Genomic DNA, 20,297 nt, shown 5'->3' on the forward strand with positions numbered 1-20,297 from the left:
AATTAATATATTTTTAGTAATTTTAAATCATTTTAATATATTGATATTAAAAATAATTTTTAAAAAATATAAAAAATATTATTAACATGTATTTAACATAAAAAATTATTTAAAAAACAATTATATAAAAAACGATAGAATGGATGGATGGTACAGTGGTACTCATTTTTTTTTTCCTATATTTTTTTGTAAGCAAAAAACAAAATAATAGCACATAAATGAGCTAGCCAGAAATGAGAAATTTTTTAACACCACCACAAATTTTGCCTCTTCTCACTTCTTGATATTTCTAAACGTGTTTCCATAGTTCTACCGGAAAACGATTCAAATAGTTCACGCCATTTTACCACCTCGATAAAGGGCCATTCTTGGGTTTTGAAGTTGTGAGAACGCAATGAAGAAGGATTTATTTTAGTGTATTTGCTTGTTGGGTCCCTATGGGCGCCTTAAAGCTTGCAACCCACTCCGAACAGAAGCTTGTGATGTTCGGGTTCGCCAATCCATCAATAACTTCTGAATTAAAAATCTGAGTTGAGATGATGCTTTGATGAAAAAAAAAATTTAGGACTTTTGACTTCTTTATTCTATTTTATACTCTCATTTCATCAAAATAATAACAGCAATAATTCAGATCATTTCTACTATAATTCAATTTTTCACAAGTTATTTATGAAGTTATTCTTCAAAAACCATGCCAAGCATGCTCTACTTTACCTCTGAAAATACAACCACCTTACATTTTATTGTTAATCTTCCAAAGATAAGACAGCGCACGAACTATCTTTTATTTCCATCTTCAAAAACAATCATTGCTCAACAAATAAAATAAACAAATGAGATGCTATTATACAAGTTTCAACACCAGATGCAACCCCAACTTTTTTTTCTTAAAAAAAAACCCATACAATTTGTACATAGATAGCATCAAATGCACCTTCAAAGGAGCACGACGGGAAGAGAATTGAAGAACCACATCCTGAATTGCAAAATCACGTGATGAAACTGTATCTCTAACGCCTACGGTCGATGATACACATATTTTGTTCTAGGGTCCACAATAAGACCCTTTCCTCCATTCACTTCTAAATCATGCCTGCATCCACCACATCATGTTAGTCAGGTTATTATAAGAAACTTCCCTTGTCCATTCCATCCTTGCCACTGTAGACCAAGATGAGGATATACAATGCGGGGATCACAAATAGATGGCAAGGTATTTGATCCTATAACCAACCTTCTCATAATTAAAATTTAAGAAAACCCACTAAAGTTATGATTACAATTTCTTTGCATTTTGAGGGCAGTAGGTAAGCATCTACAGCACCAAAATGCTAAAAGCTAAAACATAAATAACCAGGTGAATAGACAAATTTCATCCCGATATATTTACCATAACTCCGATTGACGATCAAAGATAGATGAATAGAACTGTAAAAGAAGCAGAAAACTCAACTGGAAAACAAAGTCGGGGATGGTCAACTGCTCACGAGGAACATATCTGAACAGCTGCAGAAGCCGATCCACGTATACCACTTTCTTCCAGGTCTAGAGGTCAAGTTCAAGCAGTAAACTTACAAAATAGATTCAAATTTTACTAGAGAAAAACTCGAATAAAAATTCATACCACATTATCAACAAATACTTGCAGAGCGAAAATTGTGGTCTTCAGGTGAAAATTTGGGTGAAGAACATATATTGCCTACACATTGGATGAGGAGCTCAAATGTACGAACATAAATATATACATTTAAGAAGTTAGATTACGTGTGCATTGCATACATGCAGATTTCGCTGGTGTTTCCGACCAAGTATTTGCTGTAATCTTCGCATCCATCCCATGTTTGGTTGACTGTTGGTCAAAGTGGCAATTATAAAATGAGGAAAGCTGATAAGTTTCAGGAAAATGAACTTCACATAAAAATCATAGAAACTCAAATAAAGAACTTGAAAATCCTGATCTTTCCAAATCCCAAGCACATCTACGTGAGTAAAGGGCTGGTGACAAACAGTTACAGTTACCATCATCCCCCCGGGGGGCGGGGTGTGGTAATGCTAAAGAATTCAGAACAAATGAGGGGGGACAAATTCAGAATTGAGTAGAAATATCACTGCCAGAAGTTTCAATACTCACAATTGCAAAGAGGCTGCAGAGTGAAAATACACGATCGTATAAGGCTTCTGTATCAAGGGCTCAAATTCCTGAAATTTAACAACCAAGATAACATTAGTTCTAAACCAACAACCAGATAAATGAAACTTATTAAAGGATCAGAACAAGGATATCTGGAGAGGATGATCCAGGATCAAGAAGCTAATAAATGAGAATAATAAGCTAGATAAACAAATTACCTTAATCACATGAAGCACAAATCGCTCTAGATCAAGACATCGTAGCAAAAAATGCGCTCCCACAACAACCATCACAGGATGGCCCTCGCTATCTACCCCACCACGGTAACTAAAGTAGCAAGAAAATATCAAACTAAGTTTTAGGCAATCCAAGATTACTAAGCATTAATGAAAGTGACAAATACTGTACAATGAAGGAAACGCAATTCGCACAAAAGGTTACATGGCCAGGTGGACAAATTCATGGTGAGAAGATCTGCAACAATATAATTAATAGACACAACCAATGAACGCCACACCAATTGTGTTGGTTCAACTGGAATAAAATTATGCAATGGAGAATCAGACTTTTAAACAAATGACCTTCAGAGAAAAGAATTACAATCTAAAGCACATGCAAATAAAGATACATAAATGCTTACACAATTTTCATTTCTGCAATTTCAGAAAGATTAAGAGAATTTGCTTTAGCTAGGTATCTTGAATGAAGAGAATATTCTTCAGCAGCAGACAATGGAGGGCCTCCAAGATCGCCGAATCCAAGCATTTTGGCACAATTCCATCCACTCTGTGCTTGTGCACTCTTTTCCCATTGCTCCTTACGTCTCTGATCTGGATCCTTAATCAAGGACATGAAGGCAGGATCCAAATACGAATCCAAGTACGATGAATTCCTGTAAAATGGAGCAACATTGATCAAATGAGCGTGTCTGTGAGTGACATATTCAAAGAACCACCACATGAGATTACTCTTCATGAATGAGTATATTCTTTTTGAGAGGATCCTGAGAATTAGCCATTATAATTTCATTCCAATTAAACACAAATATTCAAAATTTACAAATAATAAGAAATAAAGTGTAGTGATCTAAACTGAAAAGCCACCACCTTAAACAAGAAAAAGAAAACAACACAGACAAGAATGTTTAATTTTGTATTGCACTTAAGTCAACTAACCTTCGTACCAAGCCAACATCACTGACAGGAAGGTCAGCTGGGGGTTGGGGAGGTCTCGGAATATTTTTCTTGGGCAAAGGTTTTATTCTGATTTTGCGTTCATCTATTATCGTCTCACCATTCTCGTCCCCAACATCAGCAGGAAGTTTTGAGATGGCCACCTCTTCTTCATGTTTATCTCGAGGAAAGTACAGTGGAAGTAATCTACAATGGAAAATGGAAAAGGGAATAATGACCACATCTGATGGAATCCTTACAAAATAGTGGATGGAATGGAAAAAAAATAACTGATGTGAAATGTCACGATTGAGGCATGGTCATTTTGTTTAAAGAAATGACAGAATGTCCATCTTGCACTAGCTAGTTTCGGCTAAGGCTCATTCAGTTGGATTGGACACTTTTTGCATCTCTAAGGCAACAGAATGGAGCTACAATATAGAAGTACCTTTTATATATTTCAGTATCAGTTGATGTGGTAGTACAAAAAACAACAGCTGTAATCTTATCTTTCTGCTTCTCAAGAAAACGCCGGACAGTCCCTGAACAAAACCAAACACAATCAATTAGATGACAGCAAATCACATAAGAAACATTTAGCTATCCAAACACAGACATCATCAGAAATAAAAATTCCTCACTTATAGCCACATGAGCAGCTGGTTCACGTGGATAGTTTTTAGACTCTGTATATATGCACCCCATAGCGATGCTGCATTGTATTTCAAGTAAAAATTAGCTCCATGTTTTTGAAAATCAAAGGAGCACAATAAATGAACAAAATACCAGAAAATAATGGAGGAACAACCTTTGAAGCCCATTCTCAATGAGAAGCTCAAGGCAAGAGCGATAGCAGTGACTCAAAGCGTTCTCTGCAGCAGTATGATATTTCACTGCATACTTAGGACCAACAGTATGGATAATTCTCCTAGCATAATATTAAGTAAAACATTAGCCCAAGAAAAAAAAAAGGAATTAAAGCTACCAGAAAGAAAACCTGATGTAATGCAACAAATAATTTGAGAGAAATTGCAACTAGCAAACAAAACATCGAGGACAAAAAAGGGAAAGTAAATTAAGGAAAATATAAGTTGATGTGCAAGGAGTGAAATATGTAAGGTATGGAAGACATGAGTCATCGAGCATGGCTTTTGAAGGATGAACACAAGATTAGACAGACAAGAATCAAGTCATCAAGCATGGATTTTTTGTGATATAATGCAAAAACAAATTAATGCTTCATTATCAACAAGTAGAACATGCCAGCATACATACCTAACTGGAAGGTCATATCCATTAGTAACTTTTGCCATCCCTGTCCGACATCCACCCTGACACGCAAATGCATATCAAGTTAGTCCCACACTTGTATTTTCTTATCTCCATAAAAATCACCTAACAATCAAACAAGCTAACTTTAGCAACTACAAAAGCTTTGAACATGTCTAAATTCGTCTCAGAATATGAATAACAGATTTTGTGCAGCGAAATTCGCATCACTTTTATCAACTATCTCCGCATGATAAAACAGTACATATATATATGGTACATGAATCGTTAAAAATCCCTGTAAATAATGCTAAAAAATGAAATATAACCTCCATATCAAAGGAAAATATTCAAATATTAGTAGCCAGCAAACAATCGATAGCATACCAGTGTCATGCATTCTTCTGCAAGACCAGGTCCAGCTGCTGCATGCAGACCAGGACTGCTGTGTGCCTCATCCAGATTCTATAAACCATCAATTAGAAGCATATTAGAGATAATATAAGTGAGTTGCTGGTTCCTTTTATTGGTGTTCATATCCGTGAAAAAACTTAATGCAATTAAGAAAAAAAAGATTTGAAATTCTACAGCAATGCAATTTACTAAGGATCTTCACACTAGAGCACACAAATTAGCGATGGATGCACTGAGATGAGATGATGAGTTGGCTTGGTGCTCACCTTGAGTTGAGAGACAACCAACTATTCTTGACATCGTCAGGAGAACATATAGCTCATATATCAAGTGTGTCCACAGAGGACAAGGATAAAACAATCATGGTACTTTAATGTCTCATATTATATCAGGTTCAATAAAAGCTTTAAAGATTTTCCATGGTCTAAAATGGGAAAGTTCACATTCCTTAAAGTCTGAATATGAGCCCAACAACCCAAGCACAGAACAAAAACTTTCAGATTGCAGGTTCTAAGATTCAGATTTTATTGTAGAATACGTGGAAACCATTGGTTTATAGTCTCATGTTATATTAGGGTTCACCGAAAACCAAACTCCACTACCATATAGCTATCCAGACCAGTTGCAAAAGTAGCAAAAGGTTTCTTCAAATGTTTCACTTTCTAACTACAGATGTCAAATCTAGATAACCATAGATCACTTTGGCACAAAAGGTAAAAAGGCAACAATCATCTGTTCCAAATATAGCACTGCTCAAGCAGTTCAACCAAAAAAAGGGGAGTACGCAACACTCACCTCATTTGTAGAATTCACAACAGCATCCACCTCAAGATTCCAAGGGTGTCCCCTCCATAAATATATCTTCGAGTTGATCTCATGATCAACTGGAAACCTCGATACCATCCCATAACTACTACTTTCCCCCTCAGGATGAGCCGTTAAAGGATCAGGGAAATATGAATTTGTAAATGAAGGGTCTTCATTATCATAACTGAACGAAGATCTACTCTCTGCATCACTCCATCGTGGAACTTGATCCAAAGTCACAACTGAATCCCCGTTATCAGTAGGCGACCCACCTCGGGTTGTTACAGCTGTAGGCACACGCTGGTACATTTTCTGTAGCAACCAATTAAAATTTCAGCTCCTGAAGTTGTTGGGATGATTAACCCAACAACCACCCACCTGAAATTCTTTAACACAAAATCACACTAATCAAATAATTTTCCTGAAACAGAAAAACACCATATCAAACTCAAAATCCAAATCATCACATGTACAGAAAATTAAAATAAGATCACAATTCCTATCAAAACTAGCAAAATACCACATTTTGCTTTACATTTTAACTCCTTAAAATTCCTTATAAAATTTGCATTAAAATTGAATAAGAAATCGCATAACGTAACCTAGTGACCCAATTCCACAATTCATGGTAATATTACTCATAGGTAACAAAACAGCAGAAAATCCCCAACCTCTATCAATCCAATTCAACTACTTGGCTTAATTAAGACAGTTAATAGCAACAGACAGCATTGAAGCTGAAAGAAAAAACAAAGACATTCAATGTCACCTCCAAGTCAAGTTTTGTGCTTTGAAAACCTAATTTTTAAATTTCGCAACAGAAATTAATCGACTCGTGAAAGAAAATATGAAAGGAAATGAATCCGAGAGAAGATATACTCACGTACCTTTTAGGGTAGGGATTGGAAAAGGTTGTTAATATTTTATTTATTGGGTTAATTAATCATCTGGTATGGTATGGTGTGGTGTTGTTTTGTTTTATGATTAATGATTGCTGGTTCTATCAGCTCTGCAGACGGCAAGCTCATCTGACCATTTGTCTTTTTGTGGGGAGCTTCACGTCAAATTTCAAATGTATCAAAATCACCCCTTCATCTTTCTCTCGATGACATTTAAGGGTTTCTATAAGTGTATTAGTAATTGTAATTTAAAGTAATTTTTTAAAAAATATATATTAAAATAATATTATTTTTATTTTATAAAAATCATTTTTAATATTACTTTATCAAAAAAATTAATAAATAAATAAATAAATTAAAACTTTTAAAAAACACGGTTCGAATACTATTCTTTATTATTAACTACATACTGTACTTGGTTTTGCCAATAAAATTTGGCTAAAATGATATAAGAGATAATTGAAAAGTTATGGCCAATAAGATATATAATCTTTCTTTTTAATAGTGAGAATATTGATGGGCCACATCCAAACTAATATATTTATAGAAAATATGTGGTTTTGGATTTACATGTATATATTTTGGTGGAAAGAATTTTTTTATTTAAAAATATATGAAAATATATTTTTAAAATTTTTAATTTCAGTATATCAAAATTATTAATTTAATATTTTTAAAAATAAAATTCACTTTTAAAACACATTAAAAAACAAAAACATCAAACTTTGAAACACTTTAAACATTATAAATAATAAGAAAAGGATTTATTCACCATATCTTGTATTTTCTTTTTCTTTATATAAGAGTTGAAAATGGGAAAATGCCTTTTTATTTAGAAATGAAAAAACATGACCAGAACATTCATTGGTACAAGTGTTTTCAAAGCTAGGAAGGGCTTTACTGGGTCCATTACGGAAAGAGATAACTCCTGTCTTTTCTTTTCTTTTTTTATTTTTTTGATAAAAGATAACTTCTGTCTTTAGTAATTTGTAATAAAAATTGGGAAATTTTCCAAACGCTTTTACAAATGGACGTTTTTCCCCGAAGAGAGTAGCAATCCAACGTCAGATCAGAAGGGGGAAAAGAACACCGCATGCGTGCTCTTTCAAAATTATTTCATCAAATACACTTGGAAGTATTACATCAAAGGTTACTGTTTTTTGGGAGGAATCCAAAACCTGCTATACTACATCTAACCATACATGCTTGGAAAAATAACTAGAACAAGACAATACTCAAGAAACTGAAGAAAGCATTCACTAGAATTGATGGCTTCATCTATTTCATTCCTGCCTTCTGCTTTAGCATAGCGATGAAGTTTTCTCTATCCTCTGGTGACATGCCTTCTGCTGAACAATCTCCAACGCCCCATTCTGCCCCACGTATGCAATATTTGTCTTGAATTTCTTGCCGGTTTCTGAACATTACATAACATAATAACATGTAAAATCAGTAGCCCGTGATAAATTCATGTTTAATCTAGAGTATTGATATATGCATATTGATATGCTAAAACGCGATGGCCTAACAGGTTTTAAACCTACTGCCGCTTTGCTTCCCGACTCATTTGTCATAAAAATTCACTTCTAAATACCAATACTAGTAGTGTGAATGGAGCAGTTCCTCTTCTTTTTTTTCATCATCTTCTTTCCACTGAAGTAGAATGAAGTTTGCGGAGAAGGGCCATTCTTTACACGTGAAAGTCCAATACCCAGAGGTCCTGTAAAAGCATTAGCCTCGCTAGTAAAAGGGCATGGCATGACACATGTAGCTCTCAAGCTCATGCAGAGCTCATCCACTTTTAGCCCCATTAGAAATTTTGAAGCACGGCATATCAATATGCATGAAACCAAATTTAAAACTAGTTTTGAATTACTTTTCTTTGTTCAGCTTGGATCGCTCAAGTAGCTCCTTGAGAATGGGAGATGATTTGAATTTCTCATCAGCTTCTGCGTACTTCTTCTGGTTTTCTTCTGCAAAAGAATGACAGTTCATTATAAAACTTAAAAATGGTTGTCAAGTCAAAGCATTAAAAATTTGGAAGTTGAAATATAATTATTACAAGAGAACAAACCATTGAAACGGTTAAGAAAGTCAATTTGAGGTAACTGGGGACCAGGAATTGATTCTAATCCAGAAAATCCCGACATAATTCCAGCTTTAGCTGCAAAACCCAGAAGCACAGATGATCAAACATGCTCTTGCTTGGCAGTTATTCTTCACAAAGTCCCATAATAAATGCCAAAAAGTTTCAAAATCCTTCAACAAACTAATGCACTGATGGAGAATTAAAGATGTGATGCAATGACAATTGCAATCATAAGAAACAAGAGGGGCAAATCGCTATAAATATGGGGTCAAAACTAAAGTCACAAAAGATTTCTTTTAATTGTAAGTATTCCAAAATTTAATGGGGTCAATTGCCCACCTTCTCCACGCTGTAGCTTTGCTCCTGGGCCGATTAATATATATTCTCTCTAACCAAATAGTTTGTGTTCAACTCTTGGCATTGGGATTCCCCACCTTCAGATATATGTTATTTAGCACAACTTTGCAAACAAACTTAACCTTTGTTAAGAGACATAAATCAATGAAATGTCTAATCCTTGGCATGCTCTAATCAATTTAATCACCATATACAAAACCTTTGGTGAAAACTGTCGGAAAGAAGAAAGAAAAGGGGGAAAGAGGATCCCGGAATAGAAGAGTAAAAGCATACAAAGAACCGCCAAAAAACCATCAAAATCTATGATGGACTCCATAAAGTAACCTCCTCTTTTGTAACCAACAAAATTGCATTTCATTTTGAGGAATTTGTTAGTTCCCCAGCAGGCCTAGGCAACTTCCTTAAAATGATTTCTTGAAACATACATGACTAGCAAAAGCAAGCAGGGTTTCCATGTAATTTGTTCAAGCCCAATTCTTTCAACAATCAATCAAATGTTGCATGTCATCGTGAAGAAAAATTTGCAAGCATATACAAGGGTCAGAATACTGCTAGCTAGAGAAAACATAAAACACCGGGAACGGAATAGAATAGATTTAAAAAATTACCTGGAGTTGCTGAGAGAAGCAAAGCAACTGAAACAATCAAAGGAAGAGACTTGTGAGTCACTTGGCAAGATGGTAAAGAAGCAAACCAGGATAAATTCTTCGGCGTTTCATTGAACCCGAGTCTTGTTTCTATTCTCTTTCGATGGTTGATCTTGGGGTTCTCACAGACGATGAATTTGGTAGATGAAATCTGAAATAGAGGTTGGGAGAGGGTCTTCATTCTCTCCTCACTTGAGTTTTGAGGGATAGATAAGGCTTTATAACTTGTTAGAGGAGAGGGAGGGGAAGGAAACAAACGGTCGATATTAACCAAACTGAAATTCAATAAGAAAGCTTTCGTGTCAGGGACTCGTTGATTCAACGTGTGGGGCAAAACCGCGACACGAGGGATCAAGTTTAGTGTGTGTGAACGGTAATTCATTCTCTTTTACCCAATTAGAATGTGACATGTCAGATGATGATGTGGTAGGTCTTCGCGTCAAATTCAAGTTTTCCCTTTGTGATTTTCAACGAGCTAGTTCATTTCACGAAATTGTTTCGCTGGGATTACGATTTACGAAGGCGTGCGCGCTTTTTTTGAATTATTTTTTTTTTAAATTGTTGATATTTAAAATAAATTTAAAAAAATAAAAAAATATATTATTTTAACATATTTTCGAAAAATAAAAACTTCAATAAACAATTTCTATCACTCCCAGACAAGCGCCCTTAAGCATACACAAAAACGCTGCCTGAATAGTTTATACGCTAAGCAATCTCCTCCAATGGTTTCAGTGTAGCTTTGCTAATTTGCCCTGCCTAGAATTTTAAGTATATTGGATCTCTAAGTGCTAATTTCAATTTTTTTTTTTTTTTTTGTTGGCAACATTCACAGAAACAAAGAAAGAAGCAGTAAAAAACTTGTAGCAAGCCAAAAAGGCAAACTAGCCAAGCTGGGTGACAAAATGCGATTACCACAGAGCAACTCTCACCTGTTGAAAACATAGACAGAAAAACTACAGAACGAAAAAGGTCTGAATGATGGCGCTTGGTAATTTAAGCTGCTGTAAGACTATCAATTACTTTTCTGTGTTTCTATTTAGCTGCAAGTGGAGTCATCCGCAAAACACTTTTCTTCAAGATGCATAACCCAGCCACTTAGAAAAATCAACAAACTTCCATCCTAGAGTATCCAAACTCAACCTTCAAGCATAGCCTTAGCAGCATCAATCAGAATTGGCCTAAAGTCTTCCGAAGCTCGACCCAGCACAGTGTATCCTTCCTTGTCTTCCACATCCACATCTGCTCCATGTCGAATTAGAAGGAGAGCCACCTACAAACCAACCAAACACAGATTTTAATAGGCTTTCAATTAATAACAAAAAATTACAAGACAATTTATGACTGTCTAGTTCAGTCAACTCTCATCAATTGATTGCTCATGAGTCCATATTAGGCAACAAGAAACTTGGCCAAGTCAAGTTGGCAAATAGTCAACATAAGCACAAAGCATACGGTAAGATAACCTGTCACTAAGATGACAACAAGAAGATAGTTGAAACGTAGAAATCCACAGGCATCAGGCATCACAGATGTATAATCGGGTAAGATAATCAATGCCTGATTTACATTCAAGTTTATTGAACCGTGCATAATCTATTTCACAGGTAAATGAAGTCTATTGATATCACCTACAAAATATTGTCATGGTTTGCTGGACTGGCTCAAGGAGACATTAGAAACCAAAGTAACTGACAGTATCACATTAATGGATTCACTGGCCAAACCAATCTCAACTTTCATTTAATTTGCTCCATTATGAAGGACAAGGTTGCCCGCAGACCTTTTTCGGTGAAAAGAAAATGATTAAATAAAAAGAGGCAGAAAAAAAATCTGATCTTTAGGCAGGAAAATCTAGTAAACATAGAGAACAGACAATAAAATGGAAAGGATCAATAAAAAAATAAAAACGGTTTAACAAAAAGTTCCATCTCCCTAACCTGTATTTTATGTGATATTTCATCCAGCTTACAATCTACCACCAAACCTTACAAGATACAAATTAATACAATAATGAAGGTAAAGACATAGCAGGGGCCCGGAATGCTTAATAGCACTGGTTGAGATTAGGGATAGAGGGAGCCAAACAAGATATGTACAAATCACATGGCAGGTGAAGAACGAAATAAGCTTTATAGGTAGCAACCAGATCGTTAAGGAAAGTTCATCATACAATGTAAGCATCTCTTTCTCAAGTAATTCTGATCAAACTTACCTCTTTGTTATTGCAAATAACTGCACTCATGAGAGGAGTTTGACCAGCTTTATCAACAGCATCAACCTCTGCTCCTTCCTCGATTAAGAGTTCACACAACTCTGAGTTCCCTGTACTTGCTGCTCGATGCAACGGAGTACAACCAACCTAAAATGCATCATGCACAGCACATGAGTTACAAGAGAGTCCGTTGCTTTTGAACCGACCCATCAGCACATAACGTGCACATGTACTGCTAGTAATATTATAATATAAGATTAAAGAATAGATGCATGAAGTTACAAGCCTTGTCTTTGATATTGATCTTTGCACCATGCGAGATCAAAAGTTGAGCAATCTTCAACCATCCCTTGCTAGCAGCATAGTGAAGAGCAGCGCGCCCGCCATCATTTTTCAAATTAACATCAGCTCCTAAAAGGTAACATTCCAATTGTTATTGAAATGCGAAAAACTATTTCAGAGACACAAAAACAGTTCCTGCTCAATACATTGACAACTTGATACTACCTTTGCTTAACAGAATTTCTACAATCTCAACATTTCCGATGCTAGCAGCAGAATGAAGTGGGGCCCAACCTTCCTCATCTTTACCATTTACCACAGCGCTACTTGATTGATCAATATCTGATAGTATTTTCACCACCTAATTCCAACACCACCGCAATAACCCAAAAAATAAAACTCAAATTCACTGCCAACTAAATCGCAAACTATCAAGCAAAAAAATATATTTTACCTCAGGGTGTCCAGAAGAGGCGGCGACATGGAGGACAGAGCGGCCGTCGTCGTTTTGGAGAGAGAGGGCTTTGGAGAGGAGTTCTGGTGGAAGGGATTTGAATGTCGAGGAATCGCCTGTCTCTGCTGCCTTGAAAAGGTCTTTGTCTTTGATTTGGCTTGAAGGATCGATGTCCATGTCCATTAATTTATTTATTTTTTATGGGCGATTGGAGCTTTGTTATGGGGATTTCAAGGGTTTTGGGGTCTTCTTCTTTTGGGGTGTGGTGCATAAACTGTAAACAGACGTAGGAGAGATTACAGATGTGATAATGAGCGACGCGTCAGTGGGCCGAAAGAGAAGGCCTGTCCAAATTCGTGATTGGATAATCGTACATGATTTTAAATGGAAATAGGAAAAAACTGTGTATAGCATCCATGAGCTAAAAAATAATGATACAACACAGCAAAACGCCAGAAGCCCTACCATCTCTTGAAATCTTTACATACAAGTAAATGAATAAATTACTGATTTATTATCTCCTTTCTTATTTCAATTCTAAGGAAAAGCCAATAAATATTTTTTTAATAATGTAAATATAATTTTTTATTTATTTATATGTGCTCCAGAGACTATTCGAGAATAGCTAAATATATTTAGATACACAACTTGGTTGAGTTGACATGTTTAAAAATAATATAGATTATTCTTAATCAATTTAATTTAAAAAATAAAATTAAAAAAATAATTCGAGTTAACCCGGATGAATCCATCAAACCCATGACACGAATCATAAAATTAAAATAATCTTATAAAAAATAAATAAATAATATAGATTTAAAAATATCAAATAAAAAACTAATGAAAAAAACATTATTATAATGAATATTATTTTAGTATTTTTACAATATATGTAGGCATGTCATTTTTGTAAGAAAAATGATAAAATAGCATTTTGTTTAAGATGCTCTTAGTTAATAAAATAGCATTTTGTCTAGGATCACAGTGTTTTATGTGAGCAAATATGTTTTTCTTGTTGTCTATGTGTGTGTTTTTAAAGAACAAAAAATAAAAGAAATAAAGGCCTAAGTATATATGCCTCTATAAAGCCCATGTTCGTGAGTTTTTTTTAACAAGCTCGTGGTTTTTTTATTAGTTATTTAAGTTATAAAATTTTATTTAATTTTATTTTTTAATATTTAATTAATGATAAATAGTTTTTGTTTTTTTTATCATATAAATATAAAAGTTTTTTGGAACAATTTTTTTTTTTATCTTTTGGTCTTCTTTTAATTTTATCATTTTTAATTTTTCTTGGTTTGTTTTTATTATTTTTTTTAATTTTATCATTTCATATGATTTTTATTTAATTTTATCATTTAATATTATATTAATTTTTTTTTAAAATTATTCGGTGAACAATGTCACATCAAGATAATTTCTACACAATTTAATTTAAAATCCGAGCTACACAAATAATCATATTAAAATATTTTAAGTTTGAACAATTATACTAATTTTGATAAAAAAATTACAATAATCTAAATATTATTTTTCATGTAAATTTTTTTTTATCCGAGCGGCCGTCGATAAACTATTACCGAGCTACAATTGGTTCTGTTTCTTTGTTTCATAAGCCTTTAACAATAACAAGAAAAACTCTTCCCCTTTAGTTCACGACACCAACGTCCCGTTAGTCTCGATGAAGGTAAAAGGTAGCTCAAATTAAAAAGAGACTTATATTTGAGCTACCTTTTCCAGAACATAAAAGGTAACTCAAATAAAAAGAGACTTATATTGCATTTTCAGTTTTTTTCTTGGATCAATAGTGACAATATTTTCCTACCAGAAATTAAAAAAAATAGCCATTTTAAACATGAAACAAAATTCAAAAACTTGAACTCCTAAAGGTGACATTGTTTTCCAATGAATTTTTTTTATTCTTATTAACATGGGTGTCAGGATCAGCTTATACGCACTCGACTAATTCAATGAACCCTAAAATTAATGATTATATAAGTCTCCAGTAACCATCATATTAGCAACCACAAAATTCAAACCTAAAATTATAGGAGAGCAAACTCTTTATTCACAAACTTCTATCATTAGACCATCTACTATATGATCAAAGATAATAAAATTCTTAATTGAAAATTTAATTACATACCAACCTTATATTTTAAGTTATTATATAAAATCTCAATAATAATTTTATATTATTCAACTTTTACATATCAATATAACTCTCTTGCTAGTGGAGTTATAGGCACATTCGAAGTAATGATTTCACCAAAGAGAATATATAATAATAATAAAAAAAACCTTTTAATGGCTAACATTTAGGATTCAAACGTGTATAATATGCTAGGAATACACTCACATGCTGATCAAAATAAACATTAAAAAATAAGTGCAGCTTTAACTGCCCACGTGTAGCTGATCTCTGGTTGACTGTAAAATGCGGCATGCATTGTAGACGGATCTAGATTACTTTTTGTCCAGTAAAAGAAAATAGGTCATGAGAGTTTTAACAGCAGTGTCCGAACATTTGTTGGATCATCCACACCCCTCCGTTATCAAGCTTGCTAGCTGCTTTGCAACTTTTATCTGCGGTGAGAAGGCAACACGTACGAGACAGAATATCATGATTCTCAACTTCATTTCTCCTGAACAGACGAGCAAGCATGTTAGATGTTGACATATAATTCATAGATTATGAAGAACAAGGGATAAATATGCAGAATTAATGAATGATTCAGAAAAGCAGATGAAGTCATGTCCACAGGGTGCCCCAAAGGGGTGACCTGAGAACACAGTGTGCTTTGTCCATCTTGTAGCTTGCAGCTAGAAAACCAACCCCCCCTGTGTTCTCAGGAGCCACTCCTCTGGGGTGTACCGGCTGTCGCATGAAACTGAGACTCGATAAATCAATATTATTGAAGACTGGTAATGAACTAAACTGATCATGGACGGTTCAATAGCATTGGCCATTTTATTGGGCTGAAGAATCTCAAGTCAATATTTAATGATGTGGTCACTCTAACGACATCACAGGATGTTGTCATCCTCGCAATATTCAGGGGGTGTATGTGTAGTTACTGTTCTAAATAATAAAGAATATTTCAAAAGGTTTGGAAAACATATTTTACTTCCCGTGAATATATATATATATATATATATATTCATTCTACCCCACATTAAAAAATTAAGGTTTTGATGGAGTTTATATATTTAGATTTTTATCTCATATTAAAAAAAAAATTATTTAATATTTATATAATAAATTTTAATATAAAATAATAACCAGCAAGGCAATGGTAGTTGGCTCACGTGTATAAAATTGAGCCTAGTAAAAAAAAATCTCTAATTACCCCCGGCGCAAGGTAATACTTGTACTTTTTGAACATTTTATCTTCAACAATAATTTTTATATGAATATTTTATCTCTAATAATAATTTGTTTTTACCCAAAACCACTATTTTTTAAACACCTAGAATTAATTTTCTACTAATTATAAAATTCTAAGAACTTTTTTATTTTAAAACTTTTTTAATAGCTACAATATTTTAATTCTCTTTTTTATTTTTTAATTTGTTGTAATAGGTTTTTAGTTTTTTAATTTATTTCGTGTTTGTAAAGATTGCTGATATTTTCTTTTGATCTTGATTTAATTATTTCTATAATTTTTATTTTTTAAAAAAAGCCTATTGAATCTTAAAAATTAGCATGTGTTGAGCTAATATTCTTAAAGATAATATTTATACACGTATCAGGTTTTGTTTTGTTTTTGTTATTTATTGTATTTTAGTTACAAAAGTTCTAGCTCTGAAAGTTGGATTCAAAAGGCATCTTCAATTTAATGAAAAATATTCGTAAAGTGACAAGCTCGAATAAGAGACCCTGAACCAAATATTAACATTGAAAAAACTAAACTACACTAAACTGGAAGAGAAACAAAGAGACCGGGAAAACACCTGGGATTGTGAGTGTTTATACTAGGGACTTTAATAATTTAGTTACGGTTTTGCTCTTTGTTATTTGGAAGGCTTAAACATGAAGCAAGATTTTTTTAAAACATGAAGCAAGATTCAAAAACTTGAACTACTAAAGGCTACATTGTTTGGCAATGAACATATATATATTTTTTATTAACATGGGTGTCCGGGTTAATTTGCATGTACCTCGACTAATCTCACGGATCTTAAAATTAACGATCATGTAAACCTCTAGTAGTTATGATATTAGTAACCACATAACTCGAATCTGAGACTATAGGGGAAACAAATTTTTTTGTCCCAAACTCTTATCTCTAAACCAGCTACTAGATGATTAAATATAATAAAATTTTTAATTAAAAATTTAACATGCCAATCTTATATTTTAAGTTATTATATAAAATTTTAATAATAATCTTATATTATTCAACGTTTACGTACCAATATAAGTCTCTTGCTAGTGGAGTTATAGGCACATGCGAAGTAATGATATCACCAAAGAAAAAATTAAAAAAAAAAACCTTTTAATAGCTAACATTTAGGATTCAAACTTGTATAATATGCTAGGAATACACTCACATGCTGATCAAAATAAACATTAAAAAATAAGTGCAGCTTTAATTGCCCACGTGTAGCTGATCTTTGGTTGACTGTAAAATGCGGCATGCATTGTAGACGGATCTAGATTACTTTTTATCCAGTAAAAGAAAATAGGTCATGAGAGTTTTAACAGCAGTGTCCGAACATTTGTTGGATCATCCACACCCCTCCGTTATCAAGCTTGCTAGCTGCTTTGCAACTTTTATCTGCGGTGAGAAGGCAACACGTACGAGACAGAATATCATGATTCTCAACTTCATTTCTCCTGAACAGACGAGCAAGCATGTTAGATGTTGACATATAATTCATAGATTATGAAGAACAAGGGATAAATATGCAGAATTAATGAATGATTCAGAAAAGCAGATGAAGTCATGTCCACAGGGTGCCCCAAAGGGGTGACCTGAGAACACAGTGTGCTTTGTCCATCTTGTAGCTTGCAGCTAGAAAACCAACCCCCTGTGTTCTCAGGAGCCACTCCTCTGGGGTGTACCGGCTGTCGTATGAAACTGAGACTCGATAAATCAATATTTTCGAAGACTGGTAATGAACTAAACTGATCATAGCATTGGCCATTTTATTGGGCTGAAGAATCTCAAGTCAATATTTAATGATGTGGTCACTCTAACGACATCACAGAATGTTGTCATCCTTGCAATATTCAGGGTGCGTTTGTGTAGTTACCGTTTTAAATAATAAAGAATATTTCAAAAGGTTTGGAAAAACATATTTTACTTCCCGTGAATATATATATATATATATATATATATATATATATATATATATATATATATATATATTCATTCTAACCCACATCTAAAAATTAAGGTTTTCATTTAGAGTTTATATATTGAGCTTTTTATCTCTTATTAAAAAAATAAAAATTTTATTTAATATTTAATAATGAACTTTTATGAGATAATAACTAATAAAAAAACGATAGTTGGCTCACGCGTATGACATTGAATATTTTGTCTCCACCAATAATTTATTTTTACTCCTTAAACTGAAATCACTATTTTTTAAATGCTTAGAATTATTTTTCTACTAGTTATAAAATTATAACAATTTTTTTATTTTAGAACTTTTTAACAGTTATAACTTTTTAATTCTCTAGCAACTTTTTTATTTTATGAATTGTTGTAACAGCGTTTTAGTTTTGTAATTTATTTCATGTGTCTGCAAAGACTGATGGTATTTTCTTTTAATCTTGATTTAATTATTTTTGTAATTTTTATTTTAAAAAAGAAACTTATTGAATCTTAAAAAGTAGCATGTGTGGAGAAAATATTCTTAAAGATAATATTTATACACGTATCAGGTTTTATTTTGTTTTTGTTATTTATTGTATTTTAGTTACAAAAGTTCTAGCTCTGAAAGTTGGATTCAAAAGGCATCTTCAATTTAATGAAAAATATTCATAAAGTGACCAGCTCGAATAAGAGACCCTGAACCAAATATTAACATCGAAAAAACTAAACGACACTAAACTGGAAGAGAAACAAAGAGACCGGGAAAACACCTGGATTGTGAGTGTTCATACTATGGCCTTTAATAATTTAGTTACGGTTTTGCTCTTTGTTATTTGGAAGGCTTATGTGTTTTCGGAGGTTATTTTGGGTTTCTAACCTTTTCCATTTATAAACCCGTTCAAAATAAAATACTTTACAATTAGATCCCTAATGTTTCACACACTTGTCAATTAGATACTTTCATTAATATACGTCAATATCTCTCACCTAATGTGCATACTCTATGCATTAAAACAGGATCATGGCGAGGAAGACTTGATGGGAAATTTAACAAACTTGGATAGAAGAACCTTATTGAGAAATCTATAAAAAGTTTGGTACTCATTTGAGAATTAAGTAATACAATAGGGGCTAAAAATTCTTAGGGGCCCTTGATCTCCCGAGACGGAGACACTTCACTCACCATCACAGATTCACATTATCACTTGCAATATACGCCACAAACGTGTTGCCGACACAATATCGACTTGGCTCTCGCTGTTGCTCGAGGAACCAAGAAGTAAACACGCCCCCAGCGCTGAAAGGGTACATAGGATGCCAAGAAACTCGCTCACTGATTAGATTAGACTGGCCCTACATCCTTTACCACCACAATCAATGTCATTATATCTGAACTACCCATTGTCCCTCCGCAATATCATCACACTAATAAATAAATCCAACCCCTCCACCTCTACAGTCTATCCAGTTATCCAAACAAGAAAATTATCTGCAATCCTCTCTCGATTCGCGCTGCTGTTTCCTAGCTAATAGTGACAATATCCATGGATTTACTTCCCAAGGACAAACGAACTGGGCATGACCGTCAACCCACTACGTCTGAGCTTCTCTCAAGTGCCAAGCTAGTGGCTGGGGCAGCTCAAGCCTCGTTCGGCAGCGAAGGAGACAAAATAGACAGGGCCAAAGTTGCTGGTGCTGCAGAAGATCTTCTTGAAGCTGCCTCTAAGTACGGAAAGCTGGATCAAGAGAAAGGCATGGGCCAGCTATTAGAAAAGGCTGAGACTTACCTCCACCAGTACCATTCTAATACCCTGCCCACCGCCACCCCGAGCACTACTGGTTCCGGCGACACAGCCCCTGTTGACAAAAAGGAATCGTCAGCCCCGCCTTCAACTCGTGTTGACGATGACCAGTCTGGAAGTGGGCTCGGGGGAGCTTTCAAGATGGCTCAAGGATTCTTCAAGTAGACTATATATCTTGGAATTAAGTCTGCGCAAATAAATTAATGTGCTTAGTGCTATGCAGCTTTTAAATTTCAATCCTAATCCTCTACGTGTGTTATATGTACTGATGTGTTTGATGTACTTGTGGAGCTTGATTGTATTTTACTTCTTGTATGCTGTCACTCTTTAATTTAATATTCTAGTTTTATATATCTGGTTTTTGTTCGGAAATTTTCATTCCTTCATCACAGCTAATTTCTTGGCGAACTTGGAGATGAAAAAAAATAGCAC

At 34.0% G+C, this 20,297-nt stretch overlaps 4 protein-coding genes across 9 annotated transcripts; 1 reads left to right on the forward strand and 3 right to left on the reverse strand.

The window, feature by feature from the left end:
- Nucleotides 1-717: 717 nt before the first annotated feature.
- On the reverse strand, nt 718-6,883 carry LOC133697801 (uncharacterized). 6 transcript variants are annotated; one of them, XM_062120584.1, is made up of 15 exons: nt 6,681-6,883; nt 5,782-6,171; nt 4,960-5,037; nt 4,579-4,634; nt 4,112-4,231; nt 3,945-4,015; nt 3,752-3,845; nt 3,307-3,510; nt 2,772-3,023; nt 2,350-2,458; nt 2,132-2,199; nt 1,780-1,849; nt 1,625-1,699; nt 1,454-1,545; nt 718-1,093 (listed from the first exon to the last, which is right to left on the reverse strand). In XM_062120584.1, exons 2-15 carry the CDS (start codon nt 6,100-6,102, stop codon nt 1,018-1,020), a joined length of 1,686 nt encoding a protein of 561 aa, XP_061976568.1. In that variant the 5' UTR covers nt 6,103-6,171; nt 6,681-6,883; the 3' UTR covers nt 718-1,017. The 6 variants fall into 6 exon arrangements, with proteins under 6 accessions (XP_061976568.1, XP_061976567.1, XP_061976566.1 ...); XM_062120583.1 differs by having other exon boundaries at nt 5,782-6,179; XM_062120582.1 differs by having other exon boundaries at nt 5,782-6,214.
- An 881-nt stretch (nt 6,884-7,764) lies between these two features.
- Nucleotides 7,765-10,048, reverse strand: LOC133697595 (uncharacterized). Its single transcript, XM_062120252.1, has 4 exons — nt 9,747-10,048; nt 8,767-8,856; nt 8,569-8,665; nt 7,765-8,109 (listed from the first exon to the last, which is right to left on the reverse strand). The coding sequence occupies exons 1-4, from the start codon at nt 9,964-9,966 to the stop codon at nt 7,971-7,973; spliced, it is 546 nt and encodes a 181-aa protein (XP_061976236.1). The 5' UTR covers nt 9,967-10,048; the 3' UTR covers nt 7,765-7,970.
- A 585-nt stretch (nt 10,049-10,633) lies between these two features.
- Nucleotides 10,634-13,030, reverse strand: LOC133697596 (uncharacterized). Its single transcript, XM_062120253.1, has 5 exons — nt 12,737-13,030; nt 12,508-12,643; nt 12,287-12,411; nt 12,001-12,147; nt 10,634-11,058 (listed from the first exon to the last, which is right to left on the reverse strand). Exons 1-5 carry the CDS (start codon nt 12,917-12,919, stop codon nt 10,924-10,926), a joined length of 726 nt encoding a protein of 241 aa, XP_061976237.1. The 5' UTR covers nt 12,920-13,030; the 3' UTR covers nt 10,634-10,923.
- Nucleotides 13,031-19,409: 6,379 nt separating this feature from the next.
- On the forward strand, nt 19,410-20,216 carry LOC133695735 (nodulin-related protein 2). The gene has a single exon (XM_062117668.1). The coding sequence runs from the start codon at nt 19,608-19,610 to the stop codon at nt 20,028-20,030; it is 423 nt and encodes a 140-aa protein (XP_061973652.1). The 5' UTR covers nt 19,410-19,607; the 3' UTR covers nt 20,031-20,216.
- Nucleotides 20,217-20,297: the final 81 nt, after the last annotated feature.

Source organism: Populus nigra, chromosome 6 (assembly GCF_951802175.1).
Source record: "Populus nigra chromosome 6, ddPopNigr1.1, whole genome shotgun sequence".
NCBI classification, from domain to species: Eukaryota; Viridiplantae; Streptophyta; class Magnoliopsida; order Malpighiales; family Salicaceae; genus Populus; species Populus nigra.